General features: G+C 40.7%; 1 protein-coding gene across 1 annotated transcript; it reads right to left on the bottom strand.

Moving 5' to 3' along the window:
* Positions 1–7,292: 7,292 nt before the first annotated feature.
* On the bottom strand, positions 7,293–7,842 carry LOC131680549 (zinc finger protein 14-like). Its single transcript, XM_058961263.1, has one exon. The coding sequence runs from the start codon at positions 7,806–7,808 to the stop codon at positions 7,293–7,295; it is 516 nt and encodes a 171-aa protein (XP_058817246.1). The 5' UTR covers positions 7,809–7,842.
* Between the last annotated feature and the right edge of the window lie 17,508 nt (positions 7,843–25,350).

The raw sequence follows: 25,350 nt of genomic DNA, 5'->3' as shown, positions 1-25,350 counted from the left end.
TCGACTGCATGCAACCTAGGGCAATTCGTAAACAACGATACTGTATCCGTTCCAGTTTAATAATGTGAGTGTTCGCAGCTGAACGGAAACAGATGCACCCATATTCCATTACTGAAAGTATTGTTGTTTGATACAATCTTATCATGTCACTTGGATGAGAACCCCACCATGATCCAGTTATTGTTCGCAGAAAATTAATCCTTTGTTGGCATTTGGTTATTAGATACCTAATGTGGCCTCCCCATGTGCCTTTAGAATCGAACCAAATTCCAAGGTATTTAAAAGTCAAGACTTGGGCTATCGTTCTACCAACCAACTGAAGCTGAAGCTGAGCCGGATCACGCTTCCTTGAGAAAACGACCAACTCTGTTTTCTCCGTAGAGAAATCGATGCCCAGTTTGAAAGCCCAAATTGATAAATTATCCAAGCTATCTTGCAATGGTTGTTGTAAATTTATAGCTTTTGGTCCTGTGGCAGAAACCACCCCATCATCTGCAAGTTGTCTTAGAGTGCATGGGCTGACAATACAATTATCAATGTCATTCACGTAAAAATTATAGAGAAGGGGGCTTAGACAAGAGCCTTGTGGGAGGCCCATGTAACTTATTCTGAGTGTCGCCAAATCGCCATATGAAAAATGCATGTGCTTTTCTGACAATAAATTGTATAAATAATTATTTAATATCGGTGAAAGACCACATTGATGTAGTTTCTCCGAGAGAACATCAATGGAGACTGAGTCGAATGCTCCTTTTATGTCTAAGAACACAGACGCCATTTGTTCTTTTTTTGCGTAAGCAAGTTGGATTTCTGACGAAAGTAGCGCCAGGCAATCATTCGTTCCCTTTCCTCTCCGAAAACCAAACTGGGTATCTGAGAGCAAACCGTTCGCCTCAACCCAATTGTCGAGACGTCGTAGGATAATTTTTTCCAACAATTTCCTGATGCAGGATAGCATTGCAATCGGTCGATACGAGTTATGATCGGAGGCTGGTTTTCCCGGTTTTGGAATGGCGATAACTCTCACTTGTCTCCAGTCACGCGGGACAATATTCTGCTCAAGAAACATGTTGAATAAATTCAACAAGCGTCTTTTTGCTAGGTCAGGCAGATTCTTCACCAAGTTGAATTTAATTCTGTCTAGTCCCGTAGCATTATTGTTGCATGAGAGGAGTGCAATTGAAAATTCCATCATTGTCAAAGGCGAATCTATGAAATCGTTACTTGTGGGAGCATCGCGAATGATTTTCTGCGCAGGAGCAGAATCTGGACAAATTTTCTTGGCAAAATTAAATATCCAACGATTCGAAAAATCTTCGCTTTCATTAGTCACGTTTCGATTCCTCATTCTTCTGGCTGTGTTCCAAAGAGTACTCATTGATGTTTCTTTTGACAAGCCATCAACGAAGCGTCTCCAATAACTAGACTTTTTGGCACGACGTATACTGTCAAATTTGTTTTGCAAAATGAAATAATTTTCAAAGTTCTCACGTATACCCCCTTTCTGTTTCATAATTTCTTTGTAGGCAACTTGTTTAGCTTCATATGCATCAGAGCACTCTTTGTCCCACCAAGGATTAGGGGGCCGTTTATTTATTGTCATTCCAGGATTGCATTTCGTTTGGGCTTGTTCTGCTGCTTCAATAATTAAACCCGCTAGGAATTCATATTCTTCGGTAGGGGGTAGCTCTTCTGTCGAAGCAAGAGAAGTGGAAATTAATGTTTCGTATGTTTTCCAATCAATATTTCGTGTTAAGTCATAAGGAACATTGATTGAATTCGTAAGGCCTAATTCACTGTTAATTGAAACAACGATTGGCAAATGATCGCTACCGTGAGGATCAGGTACAACCTTCCACGTGCAATCTAACCGAAGTGATGTCGAGCACAGAGATAGATCTAATGCACTTGGACGTGCAGGAGGTCTGGGAATGCGTGTTGTTTCGCCAGTATTTAAAACTGTCATATTAAATTCGTCACAAACATTGTATATCAAAGAGGATCGATTATCATTGTAGAGGGAACCCCACAATACTCCGTGCGAGTTGAAGTCTCCCAGTATCAGACGCGGAGCAGCCATGGATTCCACTACCTCAAAAATTTGACGTTGTCCAATTTGAACTTTGGGAGGTATATATATAGAAGCGATAGACATGTCTTTGCCTTTAATATTCGTTTGGACTGCTACAGCCTCAATGCCAGCAATCATGGTAATTCTATAGAAAGAATAGCACTTTTTAATTCCTAGAAGCACTCCTCCATACGGGGTGTCTCGGTCTAGGCGAATAATGTTGAAATCATTTAAGTTGAAATTAATGTTTGAGGTAAGCCATGTTTCACATAGAGCAAAAGCATCGCATTTTAAATTATGCAGTAACATTTTTAAAGAATCAATTTTTGGTATGATACTTCTGCAATTCCACTGTAAAACAGTGATGGAATATTTCATTGGAGGAGGTGAATTACCCATTGAAAGATATAATCGCTGCAAGGATGGGCCATTGAGCAATCAGCTGCTCTAAAAATGTTCTAATTGTTGGGAGGAAAGCTGAAAGTATACTCTTTAGTGGTTCAGAAATATTGAATGCTTTAAAAATCCAATCAACAATTTCAGAAAATTTCAATAATCCTACCCCCGGTTGAGGCTCAGAGGAAGGCGAAATTTTATTATTTCCAGTAATGGTGTTCTGTATGGATTGTACGTTCCCAAAACCGGGCGGAATTGATTTCGGTTTTGAATCGGATTTTTTCGGTTTTGGGCGCAGTTTATCTATTGGTGGAGAAATTTTAAGGCCCTTTCTTGGCAGCTTGGGAAAAGAAGACTGTTTTCTTTTTCTGGAATTTCCGGGTAACACAAATGATGTACCTTCGCACGCTCCGTCGGAGTCAGACTGTTCCGAAAATAGAGATGTGTAAGTGTTTTCTAAGAAGATGGGTTTAGGGGTAGCATTTTTCAGCATTTCTGCATAGGAGCGCTTAGACCTCTCCTTCAAGGATCGTTTAATTTTATCCTCGCGCAATTTATAAATAGGGCATGCAGGGAGCTCATGCGAGTTTTCTCCGCACATTAAACATTTTTCTGAATTTTCATTGCATGTATCCTCTTGATGAGAACCCCCACATTTGCGACACCGTGCCTTATTGGAACAGTAAGTGGCTGTGTGGCCAAGCTGTTTACAATTAAGGCAATTCATTACACGAGGGATAAAAAGGCGAACAGGGAGACGAATCTTATCGATAATGACATAGTTGGGCAGCGCAGACCCAGCGAAAGTCACTCGAAACGAGTCAGACAGTCGATAAACTTTTTTATCTCCTTCGTGTGATACTGAATGCAATTGTTTGCATTCAAGTATCTTTACGTCTTTAAGTATGGTGTCTTTGAAGCGACCAACCCCATGCTTAATTATGTCATCAACAGTCAAACTCGATTCTGTGATGACCCCATCAATTTCCTTTGAAGGAATATACGCTCTATACTCACGCGTAAAAAGCTCGCAAGAAGCAATTGCATTGGCTTGTTTGGCACTACCAACGACAATGCGTATTTTATCTTTATTGACTTTGACGATCTCTTTTACATCCGAGAATCGCGAAGTCAAATCCTTCGAAATTTGAATAATATTTAGCGCCTTTACTTTACGCCTAATAAATACAATCCATGGTCCCGTTGACGACTCTGGGTAAATTTTAATTCTAATCGGGTTTACATTTTCAGCAGAAGGCTTAGGGGGAGGGTCTGTTACTCGTTCTCCCATCTCTTCATTCATTTTACCTAGTAAGAAAAACTATCACAAAAAGGAATGAAAAATATACCTGTTATACCTGTAGAACACGCCTCATGTGTTACGTTGTAAACTCGGTGCCCGTTGTTGACAATGTGACACTTGCTGTCCTTCTTCGTCGCGTTGCTTCTTCAGTAGAGAAATAGGCCTACCTGCAACACTTCAAAACTCTCTCCGATTAAGCTGCTCGTCGGTATCACCACCACAAGCGCGCTCTCTCCGTTTCCACCGCCGCGGTAGACAAATGTGGCTACCTGTGGCTTGCTGCGAAAATCCCACTGTCGATGCGGCACTTTTCGGTGCCACTTGTTTTCCTTATTCGTCGTACCACTTCTGCGGTAGACGAATAGAGCAAATGGGTTTACCTGTGACGCTTCCCCTCTCGTCGATTAGAATTGCCCGACGACACCAATACAATATATTTTTTCTGTGTGTACAGGCACGATCACTGTCGATTTCTGCCACCGCGGTAGGCAAATTCGTCTACCCGCGGTTTGCTGTCAAAACACCACTTGTCGAGGATGCCGTTGACCACGCCTCCGACGTATCAACTGTCGACTCACACTTAACAAACTGGCCTCTCTCTCTCTCTCTCTCTCTCTCTCTCTCCCACAAAAACGCATACAGCGTCAGCACTCCGTCACTCTCTCGAGAACAAAACCTTCCACCTGGAGGCACAACCGTCTCGGCCGGTTGCAAAAACTGTTATGATAATGTCGGTTTTGGTTTTCAATTTGTCATAGAAGCCATGGAGCATGAAGACAAGTTCTCTCAGTTCACAATCCTGCAGCTGTCAATGATTCTAAGAAGCATACGTTCAACTAAATTACTAAATTTTGTTTGGTTGATTCCGAAAGCGAAGAGAAAATTTAATTCGGCTAACAAACTAAGTCTACTAGTTAGAAATATTAGCTAACTAATATAGCAAGTTAAATCCGCATTCAAAACCATTTCGTTTTTTTTCGCTAGCAATTGCCCAAATCGAAAAACTTACATCAAATGAAACTAAAAGCCGCGTGAACTTGTGTATATTAACATTTATTTTTTTTAAGAATGGAGGAACATTAAATTTTCTCTAATCAATGAGTTTTGAGGCACGTCAAAAAAATTAAACTTAATGCTACGTCGCACAACTTCTGGCCTTACCCTCCCCCTCGTCACACTTCGTTTCAAATTTGGTATACCCCCGTACCACCCCTAATAGTAATAATTTGCGTGTCCGTCTATTTTATGGGCCTTTTTTCCGCTCTTCCATTGATTTGGATTAGCCTTTCAGATTTCTCGCACTGATGTTGTCCTATGCTGATTTGAGCGAGTCCTACCACTTTCCATTGTAGTATGTGCTAGACACAAAAAATTCCAAACAGTTCACACGACATATGTGAGCGTCTAAACAACCGACTTATCCTGGGTGATGACCCGAGAAGCAAAGCAGAAGCTCTGGTTTACTGACGAGGAAGCGAAAACGAACTCTTGTCTCATGGCTAAGGTGCCAAACGCCCGGCATTACGCAATCTTAATTCCCATAAGAAAAAATTGGATTAAACCAATTTGGACACAAAACCTAACTTAAATTCAGTGTTGATTTTTTGTGTTACGAATTCATCTCGTCAGTAACTCGTCGCTGTTGTGCTATCTTATGACAAACGCCATTTTAGGGTAAACTGTGTTAGATATGCCACATTACTTGTCTAAAAAATCTCTACAAAGTGGCGTTCACAGAATTTTGGTATTCTGCTTGGTTACTGAGATATAGCGAGACACGTGCTGAGAAATTTTCAATTTTTGGCTTCAAATGTCTGTGTCTGGACATTGACTCAAATCATCTTGATGTATAAGATGTTTTTATATGTAAAACTATCTGAGAAACACAATGGCATAATCACTTTCAAAATAAAAATAGACGAACTGTGAGAAAAATGCAATTTAAGTTTTAAACTTGAAATATAGCATATTTGGCAACGCTGTAACCAAAAATAACTATTTTTCTGGATTCTCTGACTCATTTCCTTCAAAATGCTTCTTACTGATTGTTTATAGACCAAATGAAGCCAAAGATATGAATAAATGTTAATATTTGTTGATTTTTTTCAATGGAAAATTTTACATGCACGATTATGACACGCCATAAAAATTTTGTCATCAATACACACCTATGACATGTGTGAGTGCGACTTTTGTTTACATTTATAGTAAAAACTCGCAACATAGTCAACTGATCTTCGTAATATTTGAGAGATTAATGCAGAATAGATAGAAGCATCAATTGTTTTCTTTGAATTGTTTATACCATTTATAAGTTTCAAGATATTCAATCTCAAACTTAAAAAATCGTTTTTCTCGAAATGTGCAAAATGGCGCTTGTCATAAGATAGCACAACAGCGACGAACTAGCACCATCTGGGTGTTTAGTTAACCCTTAAATACGCAATGTTGTTTTAAAACAACATTGTGAAAACCATCTCAAAATTATCATAGTGACGTATTAAAACTGTGAGACAATTTTTAGAAAATTTGACAAAAATTGCTTTGCGTCTTTAAGGGTTAAGCTACCAGTACACTGTTTGTAATAACGTAAAATATTTGACATCTTTCGTGAAATAAATTTGAACTGCTGTGTACTGGCTCTTCAAATATTTGATCAAACACAGTTTGCCAAATTTTTCATTCGTGTTTGTCAAAGCGATTATTTGTCTATTTGTCAAACGGTGTACTGACCAGTTTGTCAAAACTTCAAACATCGTAACGCTGCAGTTTGTCAAACTTGTCGATGGGGAAGTTTGTCAAACTTGTTAAAGGAGAAATTTGTCAAACTTGTTGATGGAGAAGTTTGACAAACGTGCTTTGCTCATTCAGGATAGCAAAATACGCCGTACGCGAAACTGATTTGTTTTGACAGAATTTGTTGTCAAAACGAAAAAAAGATTAAGAAAAAAAGTTAAGATTTGAAATTCGGCTGATTGATTGATTGTTTTATTTACGTGGCTTTAAATAATTCATTCGCCACGTTAAAAAAAATCGGCGCTATTTTGATATTGTTGGTATTTGTCTTTCCAGGAAAATCATGCCTCAAATAAATCGGAAAGGTACAAACTATTTGAATTCAATTGTTTGATACATGCTGAAATGTAAGCAAATGCCATTTCTTTTGAATCCTTTCCGATAGTTCACCAAGAATCAGCTGCTCTTGAAAAGCATACAGCAGTTGAGTATACTGCCAGTCTTGCGTGGTATTATTGTGTTGAGTATTGTTATTTCATCATAAAGTACTGAATGAGCTCATGGAAGTCGAGATGATGAAGAGTCTGGCGATAGCGATTCCATCGAATCCATCAAACGGAATCTGCGTTTGGCGCTGGATATTTACGCTACTAATGTTGGTGCGCCAAATACTACCCAATAAACGGATACCCTATCCTCACCACTTGCCAAAAACATGCTCAGGACTATTTGCTCAAGTTGCCCGGTGTTGTGCTTGGTAGCTTTAACAATTTGGGAACGGGAAAGTTATTTTAGCTTCGCCAAATCGCTTCTCCTTCGTCCGTCTCCAGATCTCTCAAAACCTCTGTCGAACCGTTTGTGTTTGGTTTTGTTGCTCATGTGGTACACCCCGCTTTGCTGATGCTTGAATGTTTGGCTGTAGATTTTACACGAGTACATCTTTTCCTTCACGTCGGTATTAGAAGCCTTGCATTTGGACACATATGTGTTATACTTTTTACCACAATCGCGACAATCGAACAGTTTCCCGGTGGCATGCAACTTCTCGTGCAGCCGGAAACTTTTCGCCGATCGGTAGACCTTGCTACATACTCGACATTTGTACTCGGGCAGCACGTCGACTTCGCGTCCTATACCATTATCTGGTTGTGTTGGGTTCGCAGGTGCACCGTCAGATTGTAGGATTGAGTGAACCCTCGGTCGCAGTATTCGCACACGTACGGAGTTTTCCCGGGTGTGCAACCTGACGTGTATCTTCAGCGTTATCGATTGAGTGAATGTTTTCGAACAGTGGGGACACATTTGAAGGGCTTTTCACCTGTAACAGTAAACAGTATATAATTGGAATTTACAGAAAAGAAAATAAGTAAAACCTTATCCTACTCGTGCGCCATCGAATGTGCGTCGTCATCCGGTACTTGTCCGCAAACTCTTTATTACAATATGGACATCGGTTCGGAATGGGTAATGAACGATCCTTCTTTAGCAGCAAACCAGCAGATCCCTTTTCTCCCTTCGAACTATGTTGTTTCATCTTGCGATCCGGATCCATAAATCGACGAAAACGCTCTGCAAATCACCCATTTCAACTTTTTCCTCTCCCATCCCGCTAATAACGTAAATCTTCCCATTCTCTCCCTTGATGCGCATTTCGGTTTTTGGTTGCAAAGGAAAATGTTTAATTCATCAGCATCTTCCACTGCGTTTTCGATATCTGATCGCTCATCGTCCGCGTCCTCGTGTACTAACTCTGGATCCACTTTGATGTCAACTTCTTCCGCGCTAGGCCAAATCTGAAAGCAGCTTTCGGAAATAGTTAGCTGCTGTATGAGGGTTCGGCGGCATTTGTAACATGTAATGTAGTTAGATTGCACTAGCGAGGCAATGGAGAAATTTGGCATCGTCAGGGTGCACCTGATTTGTTCCTTTCGTTCTTCCGTAACGGCAAGCACGCGCCAAAAGAGTGCTCTACATAGGCCAGCGCAGAAACTACACCTGTTGGAGATGTGGGAGGAATATGGCCACTTAACTGTAAATGTGAGAAAGTACATGAACAAGTGAGCAAGAAATGCAACTAAAATCCATACCGTGTTTACCGCCGTTTTGTATGTCCAACAATACAAGAGGATTAAATATCTTTCAAATTCCCGTTCTAATCAGTCTGCCTAAACTTTTTAGGGGTAGACCTTGTTGCTGTAGAGTTCTATGCAATTCCTTTCACACACACTAATTGGGGTTTTGTTTTCCTCCAGCTGACATACCTAAAACTCAGCCAATTTAAACTTCGAAATAGCTCGCCTGAAGTATTTATAATGGTGTTCAAATGCTCTGTGTCGCTGTAAAACTTATTCAGGAGACGTACTCTATAGATATCTGACGTTTGAAATACGCACACCAAGATCTCGCAATTTTATACTACCGCCCTCCTCTTAAGCCCAGGAGTGGTTTGTTTTCCTCCCAATCCAAACGTCAAAACGGCACAATACCAACGCAGCTGAATAAGTCTATACCGGTTGGTCAGGTTCCATCATAACAAAAATCCGACCGAAAAGCTATTTTCGATTTGTTTTCCTCCACCTGTGACTGGTGGAAGAAAACAAATCGTTGAACACACAAACGCAGTTACAGATTGCCAAGTACTCTATAAAATGAAAACAAATGAAATTAAAATTTCAATCATATATGAACAGCATGCTTTGATCGAACAGCGCTTCCAAATTAATTTTTCTTCTACAATTCGACCTGTCAACACTAAGGGTAGACAAATTTAATTGCGTGGTCAGTCATAAAATGATTACCCTTTTGCATGGGACCTTGGTGTATTTAATTTGTATTTGATCACACTCTGCATAATCACGAACAAAGGAGTGCGATATAGTTGCTTCGACCATTCATAAAAATAAAACAAATTTTCTGGAAAATCATTTGGCATCCCTGCGCTAACACAAATATTTCATGTGTTTGCACTCTTGAAAATTCATGAAGTTCAAACAGCACGAAATTTTTTTCGCATGGCGATTTGTTTGACGTATACGCCGGTTTGACTATATTTGACAAACAGTGTACTGATCCATCAAACTTGTTTTATTATGTTTGTCAAACAATATTAGGCGTAACGTCCGGTAACGCATCAATGCAAATATTTGATGAAAAAAGTTTGTTAAACAGTTGATCTCGTGTACTGGCCTTGTCAAATTTGTTTGTCAAACACGTTTATTTGATCAAATTTTGCTTCATCAAATATTTTACGTTATGACAAACAGTGTACTGGTAGTTTTAGACGATGTATCTAAAGTAGTACCCACATCAAGTTCTAAATGTTCTCAATCGATATAATATTCGAAGAGAGTGATATGAGTTATAAGAAATGAGTCATCACACTGCTGGGTGGATTAAAATTATAGATTATATATAATTATAGAAGTTTAAAATCTACAGATTTTAACAAAAAAATAAAAATGCGGAAATCTATCGATCTGAGTGTCTGCAGAAGAGGTTGCTACCTCTGTATAAGATATATAGGGTTACTGCGCCCTAATTCATCTTAGCTTCTCTATTTATCCCACCCATTTGAATACATTAGTTAGAGCAGTGTCTGCAGTCTCTATTCAACGCAATAGCTCTAATAGTAGGGTGAATAAGGGTACGTTATACGCGACTTTTCGCTTCGCTCAAATGCGAGAATTTTACATTTTCCAGGCAACAATTTTAACTGTACTGTTTCTTAAGAACGAAGCAAAGGTTATGAAACCTATTTTAGAGCAATCCAGTCACTCTAAGTCGAGTTATCAACGAAGTAGTGTTAATTCCTGACTAATCAGATGAATAAGGTCTCGTCTACACTAGTACTCCTTCGGTGTACTACGTTAAAATGACTCTATTGGCTCACAGAAAAGAGTAAGGATTTCGTTGATATAGACATCAATCCACCAAAAATGCTCTCAGATTCGTCCTCTCGAACGTTACTGAGCGATTGTGAAGAAGGTCTTCAAAAAGATTGGTACCTGGGAATGTGCAGAAGTTCAAAGAAAATTTGAGCTAATGCATCCAACAAAATATAATAAAAGACTAGCCCAGAAGTTGATCCTCACAGCCGAAAAGTTCATATGCTTTTATCTCATGCCCGAGCCGAACCCAAGCCAATCTAAAAAATGCATGAAAATTGTGTCAGTACATTCAATGACAAAATAATTGTTGCCAGGAGATGCTTAAAAAGATTAAAAGTGACTTGGTTTTTTTGTTTCGTTGATCAAAGTTATCTCGGCGATCGAAGATACCCCGTTTTATGATAGTGTTTTTAACGACTCCCAGTTTTACTGCTTTTTATTCCTTACAGCACCTTCTGCACCGATTTACAACATTAAACACACTCCCTTATAACTTATCTCTGATCTGCTCTTGTCCATTTTTGAGGTTTCATAGAATTATTGCTCTGACAAAATTTCAACTCATCCCCCTAACGACTTGCTTTTATATCCCAAGTAACAACAATACAATATATATCATCAGAAGCTCTAGCGTATATTTCAATTGGTTTTACTTCCCTAGCTTTTCCCTATGTCTTTGCGCAAATCGGAAGACGGCGTGCGGCAGGATGCCATACAAACTTCAACATAAACATGAACATGAACATTCTCACCTAGTTTACAAACAACCAATAAATGTTTGTCACCCTTTAGTCAGCCGTACAGCAAACAACAGCGCTAGGCCATATGTTAACCGTTTACTCCTGACACATTCTGAACAGCAGTGCATTTTACTTCCTTCCAAACATCCCCATTCCTACCAACATGTGAAATGTATAAATGATTCTCTTTAGTGTGACCTTTGAATAGACCACCTCCCCATTTCGAATTGCCAGGAGATGCGAAGTACATTAAAGTTAGGCAACGGTCAATGCAGAGTTCTGGACTCTATGTAGCCGGAGAGATACATGCTTTTGCTGGTTCTGTTTAGCAGAATGAGGGGAGTTGGAGGGTCTGAAAAAATACATTTAGCAATGAGAAACATTGACCAACAGCACAAACAGCTGTGCTGCATCCGAACTTGATGCCGTCGAGAGCTGCCGCCTGGTCCATAGTCATTTAGTCCCTGCTGGTCCTGGATTTGTTATCGTTCCTACTCTAATGCTGTGTTCTCTACATTTGCGGGTGAATCGGTGTGTGCCGGCTCCATATGAACAACATATGTAGAGGATTATGTTAGGATTATCAAGATGGAGGAATTATAGAAACCATTATATTGGCTAAATGTGCCTTGAATGGGTTTGTAGTTGTTCATTACGTTTGGGATATTTAATTGTGCTTAAAGGGTGAGCTTGTTTCATACAGAAAAACTAGAACCATATGTGCAGGATAAATGCAACTTACCCAGAGAAAGACTTCATCGCTTTCATTGGCCAACTGGATATCGTGCATTTTTAAATGGTTTACCTTGTTTTTGAGTTATGTTTTGAAAACAAACACTTTTTTTCCATTTTCAGATCAATTCTTTCACTTGAACATTAAATAGGATTAACCTTAAAGTTCAGCTAATACAAAACACTTCCAAAATTTTAGCATTGCTTTCCTTCGACAATAATTTTGGTAAATTCAATGTGAATAAATTAAATTTGAGTTTCCATTTTCCTTTTAAACACCCCTCAAACTTGACCCTTTAATTAAAAAACAGCGTAATACACATAGCAGTGAAATGAGACATTTCTTACACTGTATATTTGTTGTATCGACACCTTGGCCCGAATGGTGGTTCTTAGCCTAGCTACACTTAAGGATAGACAAAAACTTATTTTTAATCGTGTTTTTAGTCCAGTGGAAGTCGAATCCTGTGGCAACTCTATTGGAAAGTCGCTGAAGTCCGGTTACAGAACTGTGGCGACCATTGATCAAGACCTCAACCTATCGGAAACTTGTGACAGAAGCGATGGAAGGAGAAGTGAACACGAGCTTTAGTTCAAGAAACGGTGTTCAAGTGCAGGTATTTAGACGAGATCACAATGGAAGACGAAGAGAAAAGCGCAGATGTCAATGAGGTCGAGGAAAACTTACAGTGGCACACAGACAGCATCGATACGTTTATCGCCAGCAGCAATCGGATGGTCGGTGTGCTTGGTACGATTGATCCCTAGAGCCACTAAACAAAGATGTTTCAGGTGGCTGGCTTTCGGCCATCGGGCAAGAAACTGTAGTGGTCCGAACAGATCTGATCTGTGCAGAAAATTTGGAATGACATAACGGACATATTGCCAGAAACTGCACAAAGCAACCGAAGTGCATGCTCTGCATAAAGGAGGGCGAAACGGACCACATGACGGGCGGCTTTAAATGCCCTGCGTACAAAAGACAGGCCAACTATGATGGAGATAACCCCCCTTAATCTAAATAATTGCGACATTGCACAGCAACTGTTGTCGCAGTCGACAACAGAAACGAAGTGCAATTATTGCACACCCGTACCGTGTTACTCCAGTTCCAGGCGGTAACTGAGCGGTGGATAGTACAAAGATGGCGGTAATACAAGTGATGGGTGGTTTCGCTGTCCAAGAGCTGGTGGATAGCACACACGAAGGCTTCGTAATCGCTAGGATCAACAGCATATCCTTATGTAGCTGTTTCACATCAAACTGCATCACGAAAAAAACGCTGTGAAAATTACTTAGCGGACCGATCCCTTTCAAACTTTCAGACAATAAAATGTAACTTATGCGTAAGCTTTTGGCATATTTATTTCATTCAACTTCAATGCCATAACCGTACGCTCGCACCTTGCGCTTAACTCCACTCATTAGGTTCTGTACGACATCTGGTTGCATCTTCTTCTGTGCGGAAACCCACTTTTTCTTCATATCTTCCTCAAATTTGACCTCCTTGAACTGCTTCCGTAATGCCTGCTTCATAATTGCCCATTATTTTTCGATGGGCCTTAGTTCCGGTGCCTTGCGGGGTTCATGTCCCTGGGTACGAAAGTGACTCCATTGGCTTACCACTCCAGGACAACAATTGAATAGTGGCACGAAACTAGATCCAACCACAAGATCGTAGGGCTCTCGTGACGCAACAGAGGAAGCAGACGCTTCTGTAGACGCTACTTGAGGTAGATCTCCCCGTTTACAATTACAGTTTCGCGAGTCACGAATGGCACACTCCGTATGTTATATACGCAGATCGCTTGCCAAATCATGCATTTATTGGAAAACTTGGAAAGTTTCTGCTTCCTTGCTTCCGCCAGAACATCAAACTGGTGCTTGGCGGTGAAGAACAGTAGCCCAGGAAGTTGCCGAAAGTCCGCCTTGACAGAAGTCTCGGCATACATGATGAGACAATGAGGCTGCGTCAGCATCTGAGTGTACAGTTTCCGGGCCCGTGACTTTCCCACCGTATTTTGTTGTTCGTCACGATTTGGAGCCTTCTGCACTTTGTACGTATGTAGTGTCTCCCGGTCCTCCCGCTCCGCTATCTGAACGAAAGACTTAGAAAAATTCAACTTTTTGGCCACTTCTCTGACCGTAGCATTGGGATTCCTCTTAAATGCTTTCACTACACGCTTGTGATCTTGATGACTAATCGATCATCCATTCTAACCGCATTTCTCCTTCCGTTCGATGCCTAGAGTTTAGTATTAATTTTTAATCATACGTCTCGCCGTTGACTACATGATTCCGAGTTGTTTTATGATATTCCGATGAGAGAATTGAGGATTTTCCTAGTGCTTGCGTAAAAATAATTTGCGACTTTGCTTTTCGGGTGACGCCATTTTTTCCAATTTACAAAAAACTGACTGTGATAAAAATACAGTGTAAACAATACACTACTTCTACCCAATTTTACAATAGTAAATATTCATTGAATTATATTCTACAGCTTTTTTCCATGATGCAATTTTATGAGAGACACTCTTTATGTTGCCCAACGGTGGACACCACAGCAGTATAATCGGATGCTGGACGCACTAACCGACTCATTAGTCGGACGAATACCGGTTTTATAGGAGATTTTAAAATTTGGGCTGTGGAGTGGGGTAGAAGACTGATAAACGCAAGAGGTTTCAGCTTGTTGAAAGCCCTGCAGAAGCTGGATGTAAGGCTGTGAAATGAAGGTTCCGCTAGTACATTACGTAAAGACGGTCGGGAATCCATCATCGACGTAACATTCTACAGTCCGTCGCTGATGAATAACATGAATTGGCGAGTTAATGAGCACTACACACATAGTGACCTCCAGGCGATCCACTACAGTATTGGTAGGCGGAATCGCACTGTAACGCGGAGTGTGAGTACTGGTGAGCAAAACTGAGAAATAAAGACTTCGACAAGTACTTTTTGTGGAAGCACTGCGTGTTGAGAGCCCGCTCCAATTCCGAATGCCGATGAGCCATCGGAAACATTAGCGAGGGCGTGGGATAATGCCGAGGAAAATAGAGTTAAGGAAATACCGGCGTCCGGCGTATTTGAGGAAAGAAAGCCTCAGCATCCTTTGTGCTGCCTAAAAGCCAGAAGACGCGTTCAAAGAGCAAGATCTGAGACAGTCAGAAAAGATTGTAAGGTAACATTCCGCTAAGCAAATTCACCTGCTACAGTAGACGCAAACCCCTGGCGCAATGCTTACCGTGTCATGATAGCCAAGAGCAAACGTCCAACAACGACAGCTGAAATGTGCGCTGACAAATTGAAAATTATCGTGGCGTGTTTTTTCTCGAAGCACGACCCAACTGCATCACCCCCTACACCGTACTTCGATGCAGGCGATGGAAATGCTGGTGGCAATCGAGTCTTTAGCGATTAGCTCCTTATAGTGGCAAAAGGGCGCGATCTTGATATTTCCGGACAGATTCAGGATAGTTCTATAGCAATGCCTGGATGAAAGCAACTTCCCGGATAGATGAGAGATCCTAAACTTGGTGAAAACGTTCTATTGCAGTGCCTGTTCGAGTTCCGGCAAAGGCATCTCAAAGGTGAAGGCCATACGCACAGTCATCGTGAGTGCGGAGAAAGTATCGAAGCAAAGGAATAGGGGTAATGGCCACCGTTCCGTGATAACGATCGACGTGAATACCCGAGCAAACGGAAAGTCCATAATACCCCCATGGCCATGAGGCTTGACATGGGTGTTTAAAATGGGTTCAACCCATGAAAACACCATTACCATGGTCCGGTAAATCCCACATAAAACACCATATGTTGGTGTATTTATGGGTTATTGAGACCATTTTATGGTGTCTTCATGGTTGGGAATTTTGGGCACGGACCATGTTTAAGGTGTTCCAGGGGCTGTGTGGTGTTTTAACCCATGAGTATTTGCTCGGGTAATGCGTTCAACAGCTGTGTAGCGATAGCCGTGGTGCTGCACGTAATGCGGGTCCCGGACTATTTGTACAAGATTTTGAAAAGTTAAGTAAGAACCGAGTGTTGGTCTACGAAAGGAACATGGAGTAGAAGTCGATTTGAGTCACGGTGGGAGTACCTCAGGGCTCCATACTAAACCCAATGCTCTGGAATATAATGTGCAACGGAGTGCTAACATGTCACCGTTCTGGTACTTTTGCCCTATAAACCGATCACGAGCAAGCAAGAGTGGTGGGAGATAGAACTTATTTATTTATATCGTGGTTACCAATATTATGGCTAGCTAATAGTAATAAATATATGTATGTGTAGTTATCGTCTAAAATCCCGTCAATTGTCTCTTTCTTGATTAAATGTTAAATTGTATATATTATATTGTTTGTATTTAAAATATATTAAAATAGGAAGCACTAAAAATAAAACTAAGCGGTCTGATATTATAAAATAAATAAATATTGTATCAACACATAAACAAAACACACAAATTCTACAAATCGCGGAAACAGGAAACGGATGGGAAAACCGCGGAAAAAGAGCACTGGAAGGTGAAAGGGTTGGGAAAATGAAAGAGAGAGAGAGAGAGAGAGAGAGAGAGAGAGAGAGAGACTACTAGGCCTCTACAGCAAATATTAAAATCACTTTCGATTATACCATCAACGAGTTCACATAGACAAACCGGAAAAAGTTATGGATAAAAATTAGATTACGGAAAAGTTATAGATAAAAATTTTAAGTTTTAAAAGCAAGAAGTAGCATTGGTAGAAACTACTACACCATAGGAAAGGTAAAGGAAGACAATCTAAGTACGCCCAGTAGTCCGTAGCAAGTTCTCTCGTTCATTCCCAGGATCAAGACCCAGCCAGTTTTGCCCAGCAGCCATTGGAGAGGCTTATTGTCCGGGATCAGCGATTTTCCACAGAGTCCTCGGCGTAGTCTCAATCAGCGAAAATCCCTTGTACGAGGCGATCATCTCAACGAGAAACCGAGAGATACCTCGACGGTTTGCGAAAACCCCACGAACGCACGGTAGCACCGCGAGGTGCAACCCCAGAAAGCGAGAAGTCGCCCAGCACGCGGGACCAGCCAGGCCCGAGTAACCCACCTTAAGGTGCAGCAACGACGAGTCCGTTACGAGTTACTGTCCGCGAGTTTCCCACCCACGAGTCTACCGTTTCCAACCGCGATCCCGCATTCGCCGGCCGGCCAGCAGCTTACCATTCTACACACCCACCCATACACACGATTGTAAGTAGATTAAAATAAAAAAAGTGTAAAAGATAAGACCGTGCATTTTGATCCTTTGATTGATGTCTATGTCCGTGAGCCGACCTTGAGCCTCCGAACCTCAAGCTCGTGCTAGCCAGCAAAAGAGACCTTTGGAGTCCACCCCAGACGGTTCCCGTGGCTCTGACCAGGGACTAGGGGCAACGTAATAGCGGGTCCTTCTGATCCGTCAAGTAACAAACACTGGAACCACAGCCCAGGGCAGTTGAAAACGTCGGCTTTGTAGATGACGTTGTCCTGACGATAGCCGGCGGTAACATCCTTGAGGAGGCGGAAATGTTGACGCCAGAGACAATATGTATCATGGAAACCTGAATGGTTGACGTCAAATTGCAGCTGACTCACCACAAGAAGGCAGCGATGACAACTAACGTATTGGAAAGAATCATGCAGAAGATTGTGTAGCGTTGTACATATAATATTTAGGAATTAAAATAAGCATTACCATGATGTACCAAAAATATTAGAGAATAGCCCCTCGGCCATTCAGGCAGTACAACATAAAATACTGCTCTTTTCTCTCGTTCTCTTCCAGAGAGTGAGTGGGGGTGAACCTAGAAGCTGGGGCTCTGCGCTTCCAGAGCTCATGCGTGCACGCGCCTAGTAATCTCGTCGATGGTTGGAATCTCATTTAGCGGGTGGTTGCGACGTCGGCGTCGCGCCCTTTGATTTGAGTACGTACAGTGTATGTACATTGCAAGTACTTTGTCGCGGGGAACAAAAAGAGACAGCGAACTGAGGGCAAAGGTTGTTTCTGACTTCGGGAAAAAGACAACCCGATTTGACCTGAACTTCTGAGGTTGAAAGTCAATGCCCTATTGCACTTCGTGAAATAGTTAACCATTTCCGGTAACGAAGTTTCGAATAAACGCTTATTCTGAGGAAATCACAGTTTCTTGCGTTCACTTTGTTCTGGATCGTGGAAGAGGCAGGAGTTGTTCAAATAGTTGTGCCGCGGTGTAGGACTTAAGGTAGTTTTTTTAAAAACAGCGTGAGATTCTTTTAATTAGTTTCACTAAGAAATTTCCCTTTTCCTGTGCAGAATTAGCTAGGTCGAAAAGTGAGTGCGCAAGTTCATTCGCACGGTTCCGGAGTGCTAAAGGTAGATCGACGAAGTAAGGTAAATTCCCGTATTTTTGGCTTTTTGTGTGCAAGTGCGTATTCTCATACCAACCGAATGTTGGCATTATTTTCACATATAGGCAATTTGTGATTAAGATCCCGACACACCGCATTCGTAGCCAGAGACGCTTCTGACCCCACCATCCAGCTTCAAAGAACCCGGTACTTCGATCCACGTGCCGGAAGAGCAGCGAGGCTGCTAGGCAGGGAAGCCATCAACGAGCCGTCACCAATATAACGACGGGAGGATAGCCAACTGAAGCATTGCCATCTTCGGTTCCAAATCGCCAACCGACCGTGAGCATCGCTTACGTTTCGCAGAATATCGTCAGCATTCTAGTCAGCATCGTCAACGTTCCGGTCAGCATCAGTTCCGGTCCCCGGAAACCGCCATCCACCACGCCTCACGTAAATCGATGTTGTAAGTACGTTCCATATTTTTATTACATGCGCATGTTAGGGAACAGTACACAACACACGCTAAGACCCTAGGGCCACGAAATGTGAAAAGGGAATACGCACACAAAAGCCACTCAATGAACACGGTACCGATTAGCTGCACAGGGTAGAGCACTAAATGAAAGCGGCGAACCGAGCAGGAAATTAGCCGAGACCGCAAAGGCGGTGATGAGAGTTAGCTAGGTTGAGAGAGTATGGGTTCGAATCCAGGTGTGGAAAGTGTTTGAATTATTTTTTTTGTTGGAATAAACTGAAGTGAGATGAAGTCGATTTGAATATCCTAGCAAAGGTGTATCTTTTTAGTGGTTCTGGTGAAGGTTTTCTCACGCTGTTCGGGTCGATAGTTTTTCCTTCTTTTTTTTGCGGGTTGGGTTGACCCTTATGTTTCAGCCTCTTCTCCCACCTCTGAAGCGAACAGCGCGAAGGATACACACAGAATTGTGCCCGTGATGATAATTTAGCGGAATGCTCTTCTTGCCAACCGATGTTGTCTTGAAATTCTGGATATGAAGTTTCTGGCGACTTTTTTGAATGTATTGGTGGCCTTCTGAAGTTGTTTGGGGAAAGTCGGATTGTTTTGGAACCGTTTCAGAAACAACCAAAACCCGCCTTTGGATAGGGTCTCTAGCTAGACAAGCCACCAAGGTGAATGGTCTCCTAAGGGAGTGGCGCGAAAATCATTCACTAGTTAAATGAAGGTTCCGGTCCCGACTCCCCCAGATTACAATTGGAAGAGCAAGATGCAGCACGAAACGTCTGCTAACGGGTGTCTCTTCATCAATACTGAGGTATGTTGTCCCGGCCTGGGCTGCTGTACTGAACTCAAACAACGGACGAAGTTGACAAACACATTTCATCTAATGGCTGTTCGTGCCCCGAGCGCGTACGTTACGATATCGCCCGAGGTGCTTACTAATTGTGACGCCAGCGAACCGGATGCCAGGCTCCATCGGAATCGGACTACCGGATAGCTCGTGAGTAGGCTTTGCCGTGTTTTTTAGTGCATTAACCTTACAACTTCCCCCTCCACTTAGCCCTTTTATGCCCATTTTTTTCTAGTGCATGTAAGGTTTCAAAACTATTGTTCTTTGAAAACTGTGGGGTCAAGGAACACGAAAAGCCTTTTATCATAAAGATAGGTGCTTCCCTCGCAGTGCTAGAAGCTGTACAATTTTTACCTTCCAATGCTCAATACAATTCTCCTAGGATATTTACAATAGTCCAATTGCGTGTAAAACGTAGCCAAAAACAGTCTAAATTGATAAGTTTAATCAGTTTTCAATAATATTGTAACATAGCGAAGATATATGAAAAATTCATTTTCCGTCGTCAACATAAACTGTCCCTGGAAGCACTGCTCCATAGAAATTCAATCAGACTAATTGCAATAACTTCAGTTCTAGTTCCTTGTAACTGTTAACAATGAAAAACAATAGTCACATTTATTAGCTTTACTTGTTTTTATGAACAAATCTTGTTTCAATCAAGAGTTATAGCTGTTTTAAAACTTGGACATGAAGGGGTTAAACAGCTAGTATTAAACAGCCAGCCAGTAAACACAAAAAAGAGGAATTAGCGTACCTAACGATAATTTTAAAATACGTGCAATCGATTCCCCTAATATTTTTATATCAAGGGTTCACATTTTATATAATCGTGTTGTGCCTCCTATCAACTATTGGACAAAGTCGCGTTTTAATGCTGCAGTAAAGAAAATGAAGGGATCATCTACAAACAACGAGCCATAACATTTAAAGCATAAGAGATAAAGGCAATAAGTTGACTAAGGTATGCTCAGAGATAATAAATGTGTATGAAATGAAATATGTGTGTGAATGTATGTGAAATATGTGTGAATATTCGCAACTGCAATAGTAAACCAATCAGATGTCTGAAAAACGTTTGGTAATCGTTTGTAGGTGGCGTAGTGATCGATACTATAAAATTGGAATGTCAAACGAGTGTAGCAAATAGTTGCGTAGACGGCGATAGTAAAGCACTGATTTCCAACGTTCATACATTTCAAAGTTTAAACAGGTACAATAGATCTTCAAAAAATCTTTCAGCTTTTTCCATGCTCAATTTATGCACCATTCTCTGTTTAACCATTGTGAAAAAGTCCTGTTTCGCGCGGGATAATTATGCCTCCCTTGTATATGACTTAGGGCGAAGCCAGAGTGGGCGCGATGCGTAACGCGACGCGATGCGATGCGAACTGCGCGCGATTTCCAACGCGAAATGATAGCCAGAGTGAACGCGACTGGTAGCGATGGCCATATGCGTTATACGTAAACAAAAGTTGTTTTGACGTGTCGAAAAGATTGCGAGTTGAAAAGTTTCTATGAAAATAGGCTCAGACCAAAAATATTTCATGTTCGAAGGCGTACGCGATTTTTATTTTAGAAATAAAGATTTTTAAATTCCGATCCATAGGAAAAGAGGAGGATACGGGGAGTATCACCCTGTACCAATATGTGCTAAATGATCCAAACAAATGTCGCAACTGTACCCGTATGAGCATCGAAACATTCGATTACAATTTAAGCTATATTGAAGTTGTTCTTACTTAAGAGTGGGCCAACGTTATTACAGCTCCAAAAGAACCACAAGATAAGCTTGTAATCACGCTAAGGTAATTCTATACCCCTACGTTCCCCGTCGTAGTATATCTTCACGAATTTCGGAACAATCTGCCCTCAAAAATGATGTCGAATAATACCACAAATTAATTCTACAATCCCTACGTTCTATCGTGACAACATATTAGCAAAATATCATAAACTATTTTTGGATTGAATTATTAAATATTTTTATTTAAATATCACTACAGTGTAATATTTCTAGGTTTTTCGTTCAACGCACTATCCTACACGTGGAAGATCTACAGCCGCTGAAATCGTTAAGGAGACCTGTCTTGCATTATGGATAAAGCTTTAGCAAATTCATATGCCATAGCCAACCCAACATTGATTTAACCAAAAAGCGCAAGATTTCTGGATTTTGTGGAACTTCCCCCATTGTTGTAGCAAGCATAATCGGGTACAATGTCCACCACACTCTGGGATAATGTTCCACAACTACAAAAAGGTTTTTTTGTAGTACTTGATGGAACCGGGACAACTAGGTATTCCACCAGGTAGTAATCTCCCCGGAACAAACATATTCATGCCATATGTTTTCCTAGCTGATGACGCTTACCTGCTATTAAAACATGTTTTGCGATCATTTGCTAGACGAGATATCACTGTTTCAGAAGAATATTTTAACTCAAGACATTCAAGAGCAAAGAAATCGATCGGGTCTGCTTTCGGGGCAATAAAGACTGCTATGAAAACAATTGAAAGAAATGACCGTAGATATTATCATAGCTATATGTATGTTGCACAATGTTATCATTGATAGGGAAAGATATAGAGATGTTATTAGCGAGGGGGAAGATTTCTTACAAAACATTCAAATGCCTACACATAATCCTGTCTATTGTAGCACAATTCGAAACCGAAGCTTCTCTGGGGTATCTTATTTCTTTACATGGGTAGCAGACTATCAAAAAAGCTTCATCTTCATCCTTGTCGCGAGATGAAGCTTTCCTCGAGCAGTTCTAGCTTTCTCTGCTCAAACTCTAAAAGTTGTTCTGCTTGAGCGCTCTTTTCGTTGTTCTTTTTAGGGGCCGTACACATATGACGTAGCTTTTTTCTGGCGATTTTCGACCCCTCCCTCCCCCCTCGTAGCATTTGGTCACAAAATTCTAACCTCCCCCTTGTAAATGACGTAGCATTTCCCTAACCCCCCCATGCAACGCGACAGGGAGATGAAAAAATTACATATGTTTTTCAATTCTTTTAAATATATGTCCTTACAAAATGTTTGACGACTTTTATCAACATTTTCATTATAACAGCAAATTGCCTACAAAACAAGCCCATTTCATGACAAATATAGTGTGGATAGTTTTGTTTAACATTTTACATGTCATAAAGCATGAAGAGAAGTTCACAATCCTGCAGCTGTCAACGACTTTAGGAAGCATAAGTTCAACTAAATTACTAAATTTTCTTTGATTGAATCCGAAAGAAAATATAATTCAGGTACCAAAATAAGTCTACTAGTTAGCAATATTAGCTAAGTAATGTGGAAATTTTAAATCTTTCCATTTCTTTGCGAGCCTGCCATTCCGCAAACAGTAAAATTTACAAAATGAAAGACCGCATGAAAAGCAACTTGGGAATGGAGGAACATTAATTTGTTTTCTCTAATTAATGGGTTTTGATGCCCGTCAAATTTTTTTTAACTTAATGCTACGTCGCACAACTTCTGACCCTACCCTCCCCCTCGTCACACTTCGTCACAAATTTGGTTAACCCCCCCTACCCCCTAAAATGCTACGTCATTTATGCATGACCCCTTATATCGTTTGGTGGGAAGCGGGACAGGAGCACTTGGTGATCGCCCAGTGGAGCTATCAGCTGCCTCGACTGCTTCTAGTTGACTAGTTGGGATTTCCAATGCCTCGACGTCCTCAAACACTTTGCTTTGCGGCTTGAGAATGCCACTTGTTTGCCGGGGCTTCATTTGTTGACGCAAAAGGTAGACTTTTGAAATGCGGTCAGCTAGAGGAAACGATTTAGTGGGCAGCATCTCCGGATCTCAACACCGGCAGCTTACGCAGTTCGTGACCAAAAGTGTTACGCAAGTTTGTACACCTTTTCTTTGAAACATCGCCTGAAATTTAAAAAAATATAGGCTTTGAGAAAAATCAACTCGATCACTCACAGTACCCATTAAAAGCAATTTAAAAAAAATCATAAATTTTACTTACCAAGTATTCCCAATTCATCCGAAACATCTTTCCAACATTGGTTCACAAGGTTCCGGTAATGGCGGGATTGTTGGTCCCACAGCGCACCTTTGGAAGACAGTCTGGTAGCTTTTAGCTACCTTTGGTTTTTCGAAGGTAAGGATTGCTCGCTGTGTATAAGGTAAGACTAAGAATGTTTTTTTATTAATTCCCAAGGCTTATTTTATATGCGCTGGCATGTTGCGCGACATGTTTGTATTTTTGGTTATTCTGAGTAAAGCCAATTGGAGAGAGACAGAAAGGCTACCTAGAATTGGTCGCTACTCGGGCGGAGGGTGTGTGCCCATAGATAGCACTGGACGTAGGGAAAAATGCTTGTAAAGCGAAAGGTTCTATCAATAAACAATTGAATATATTTTGCTTTAGCTGGGTGTTTCTCGGCGTTCACGACACATGCGAACCATATGGACGGTTTCGCTAAGGCGTGTACCGAGCCGAGGTAGTTAATTTGAATGAGCTAGAGATAGGTGATTAGATGTATTACACCACCCTCCTTTTGGAAGAATAATGTAACTAAGTGAAATTATTCGAAAAAAACTTGTAGCTTTTGCTTCTCTCCAGATAGCTTTTATATTTTGGATGTACATTTGTGGTATGTGGTTTTTTTTTTATAATCTGATTATCCTGTTTTTATGAACAATTTTGGATATTTTGGATGTACATTTGTGGTATGTGGTTTTTTTTTTTTTTTATAATCTGATTATCCTGTTTTTATGAACAATTTGTTTTAAACCTGTGGTATCTTCTTGTATGGTAATATTTGGATGCTGAATTGAAATAACTGTGTACGGGCCTTGGTATACTTTATCTAACTTTCTTCTATTTTCGTTCTGCAACATTACCTTATCTAGAGGTTTTACATCAATTGGGTTACTTATTTTCTCTTGACTTAAGTTTCGTATTTGCTTTGTATTATCTAATATTGCTTTTGTTTTTTGTGCTGCTAAGTGTAGTTTGTATTTTAGTTCTGCGTGGTATTGGTCAAAATTGTATATGGGTTGTGTGTGAGTGTTTTCGGAATACATGAGATTTTGTGGGATGTTTGCCTGTTTACCAAATACTAATTCAAATGGTGTGTATTGGTGGTTTGTGTGAGGTGTCGTGTTATAACAGAACGCATAGTAAGGCAGCCAATCATCCCAGTCCGTTTGGGCGTGATTGATAAACTGTCTTACGTATTCATTCAGACAACAGTGATTCCTCTCTAAACCTCCAATTGTTTCTGGATGGTATGCTGTAGAAAACTGATGGTTGAGATTTAACAATTTATTCATGTGTAAGAATACTTCATTTTTGTACTCTGTTCCCTGATCTGTTCTAATTAATTTGGGTGCGCCATATACAAGGATACAATTTTCGACAAGTGCCTTTGCTAGCGTATTTGCTTGTTTATCAGTAATCGCTTGGATTATTACATATTTTGACAGATCGCATTGTATTGTTATGGCATATCGGTTACCACTGTTTGATTTTGAAAATGGACCGATTGTGTCTACTGAGATACTATCTAGTGCTTTAGTAGGTGTAGGAGTATGTATGAGGTTTTCTTTAGTTTTGTAAGTATGTTTATTCTGTTTACATTTTAGGCAATTTTTTACATATTCTCTTATGTGTATTTTCATTTTTGGCCAATAGTATTGGCAACGAAGTTTTTTATATAATCGATATGATCCAACATGACCGCCTATCGGTGTGTCATGGTTGGCTTTGATAATTGCTTTTTGTTTATCAGATCTTTTGCAGATTTTCTATTATTTGCTGGCGAGTATATAGAATTATTG

The sequence above is a fragment of the Topomyia yanbarensis genome, chromosome 2 (assembly GCF_030247195.1).
Source record: "Topomyia yanbarensis strain Yona2022 chromosome 2, ASM3024719v1, whole genome shotgun sequence".
Lineage (NCBI taxonomy): Eukaryota > Metazoa > Arthropoda > Insecta > Diptera > Culicidae > Topomyia > Topomyia yanbarensis.
This window is presented reverse-complemented; position numbering and strand designations above follow the sequence as displayed.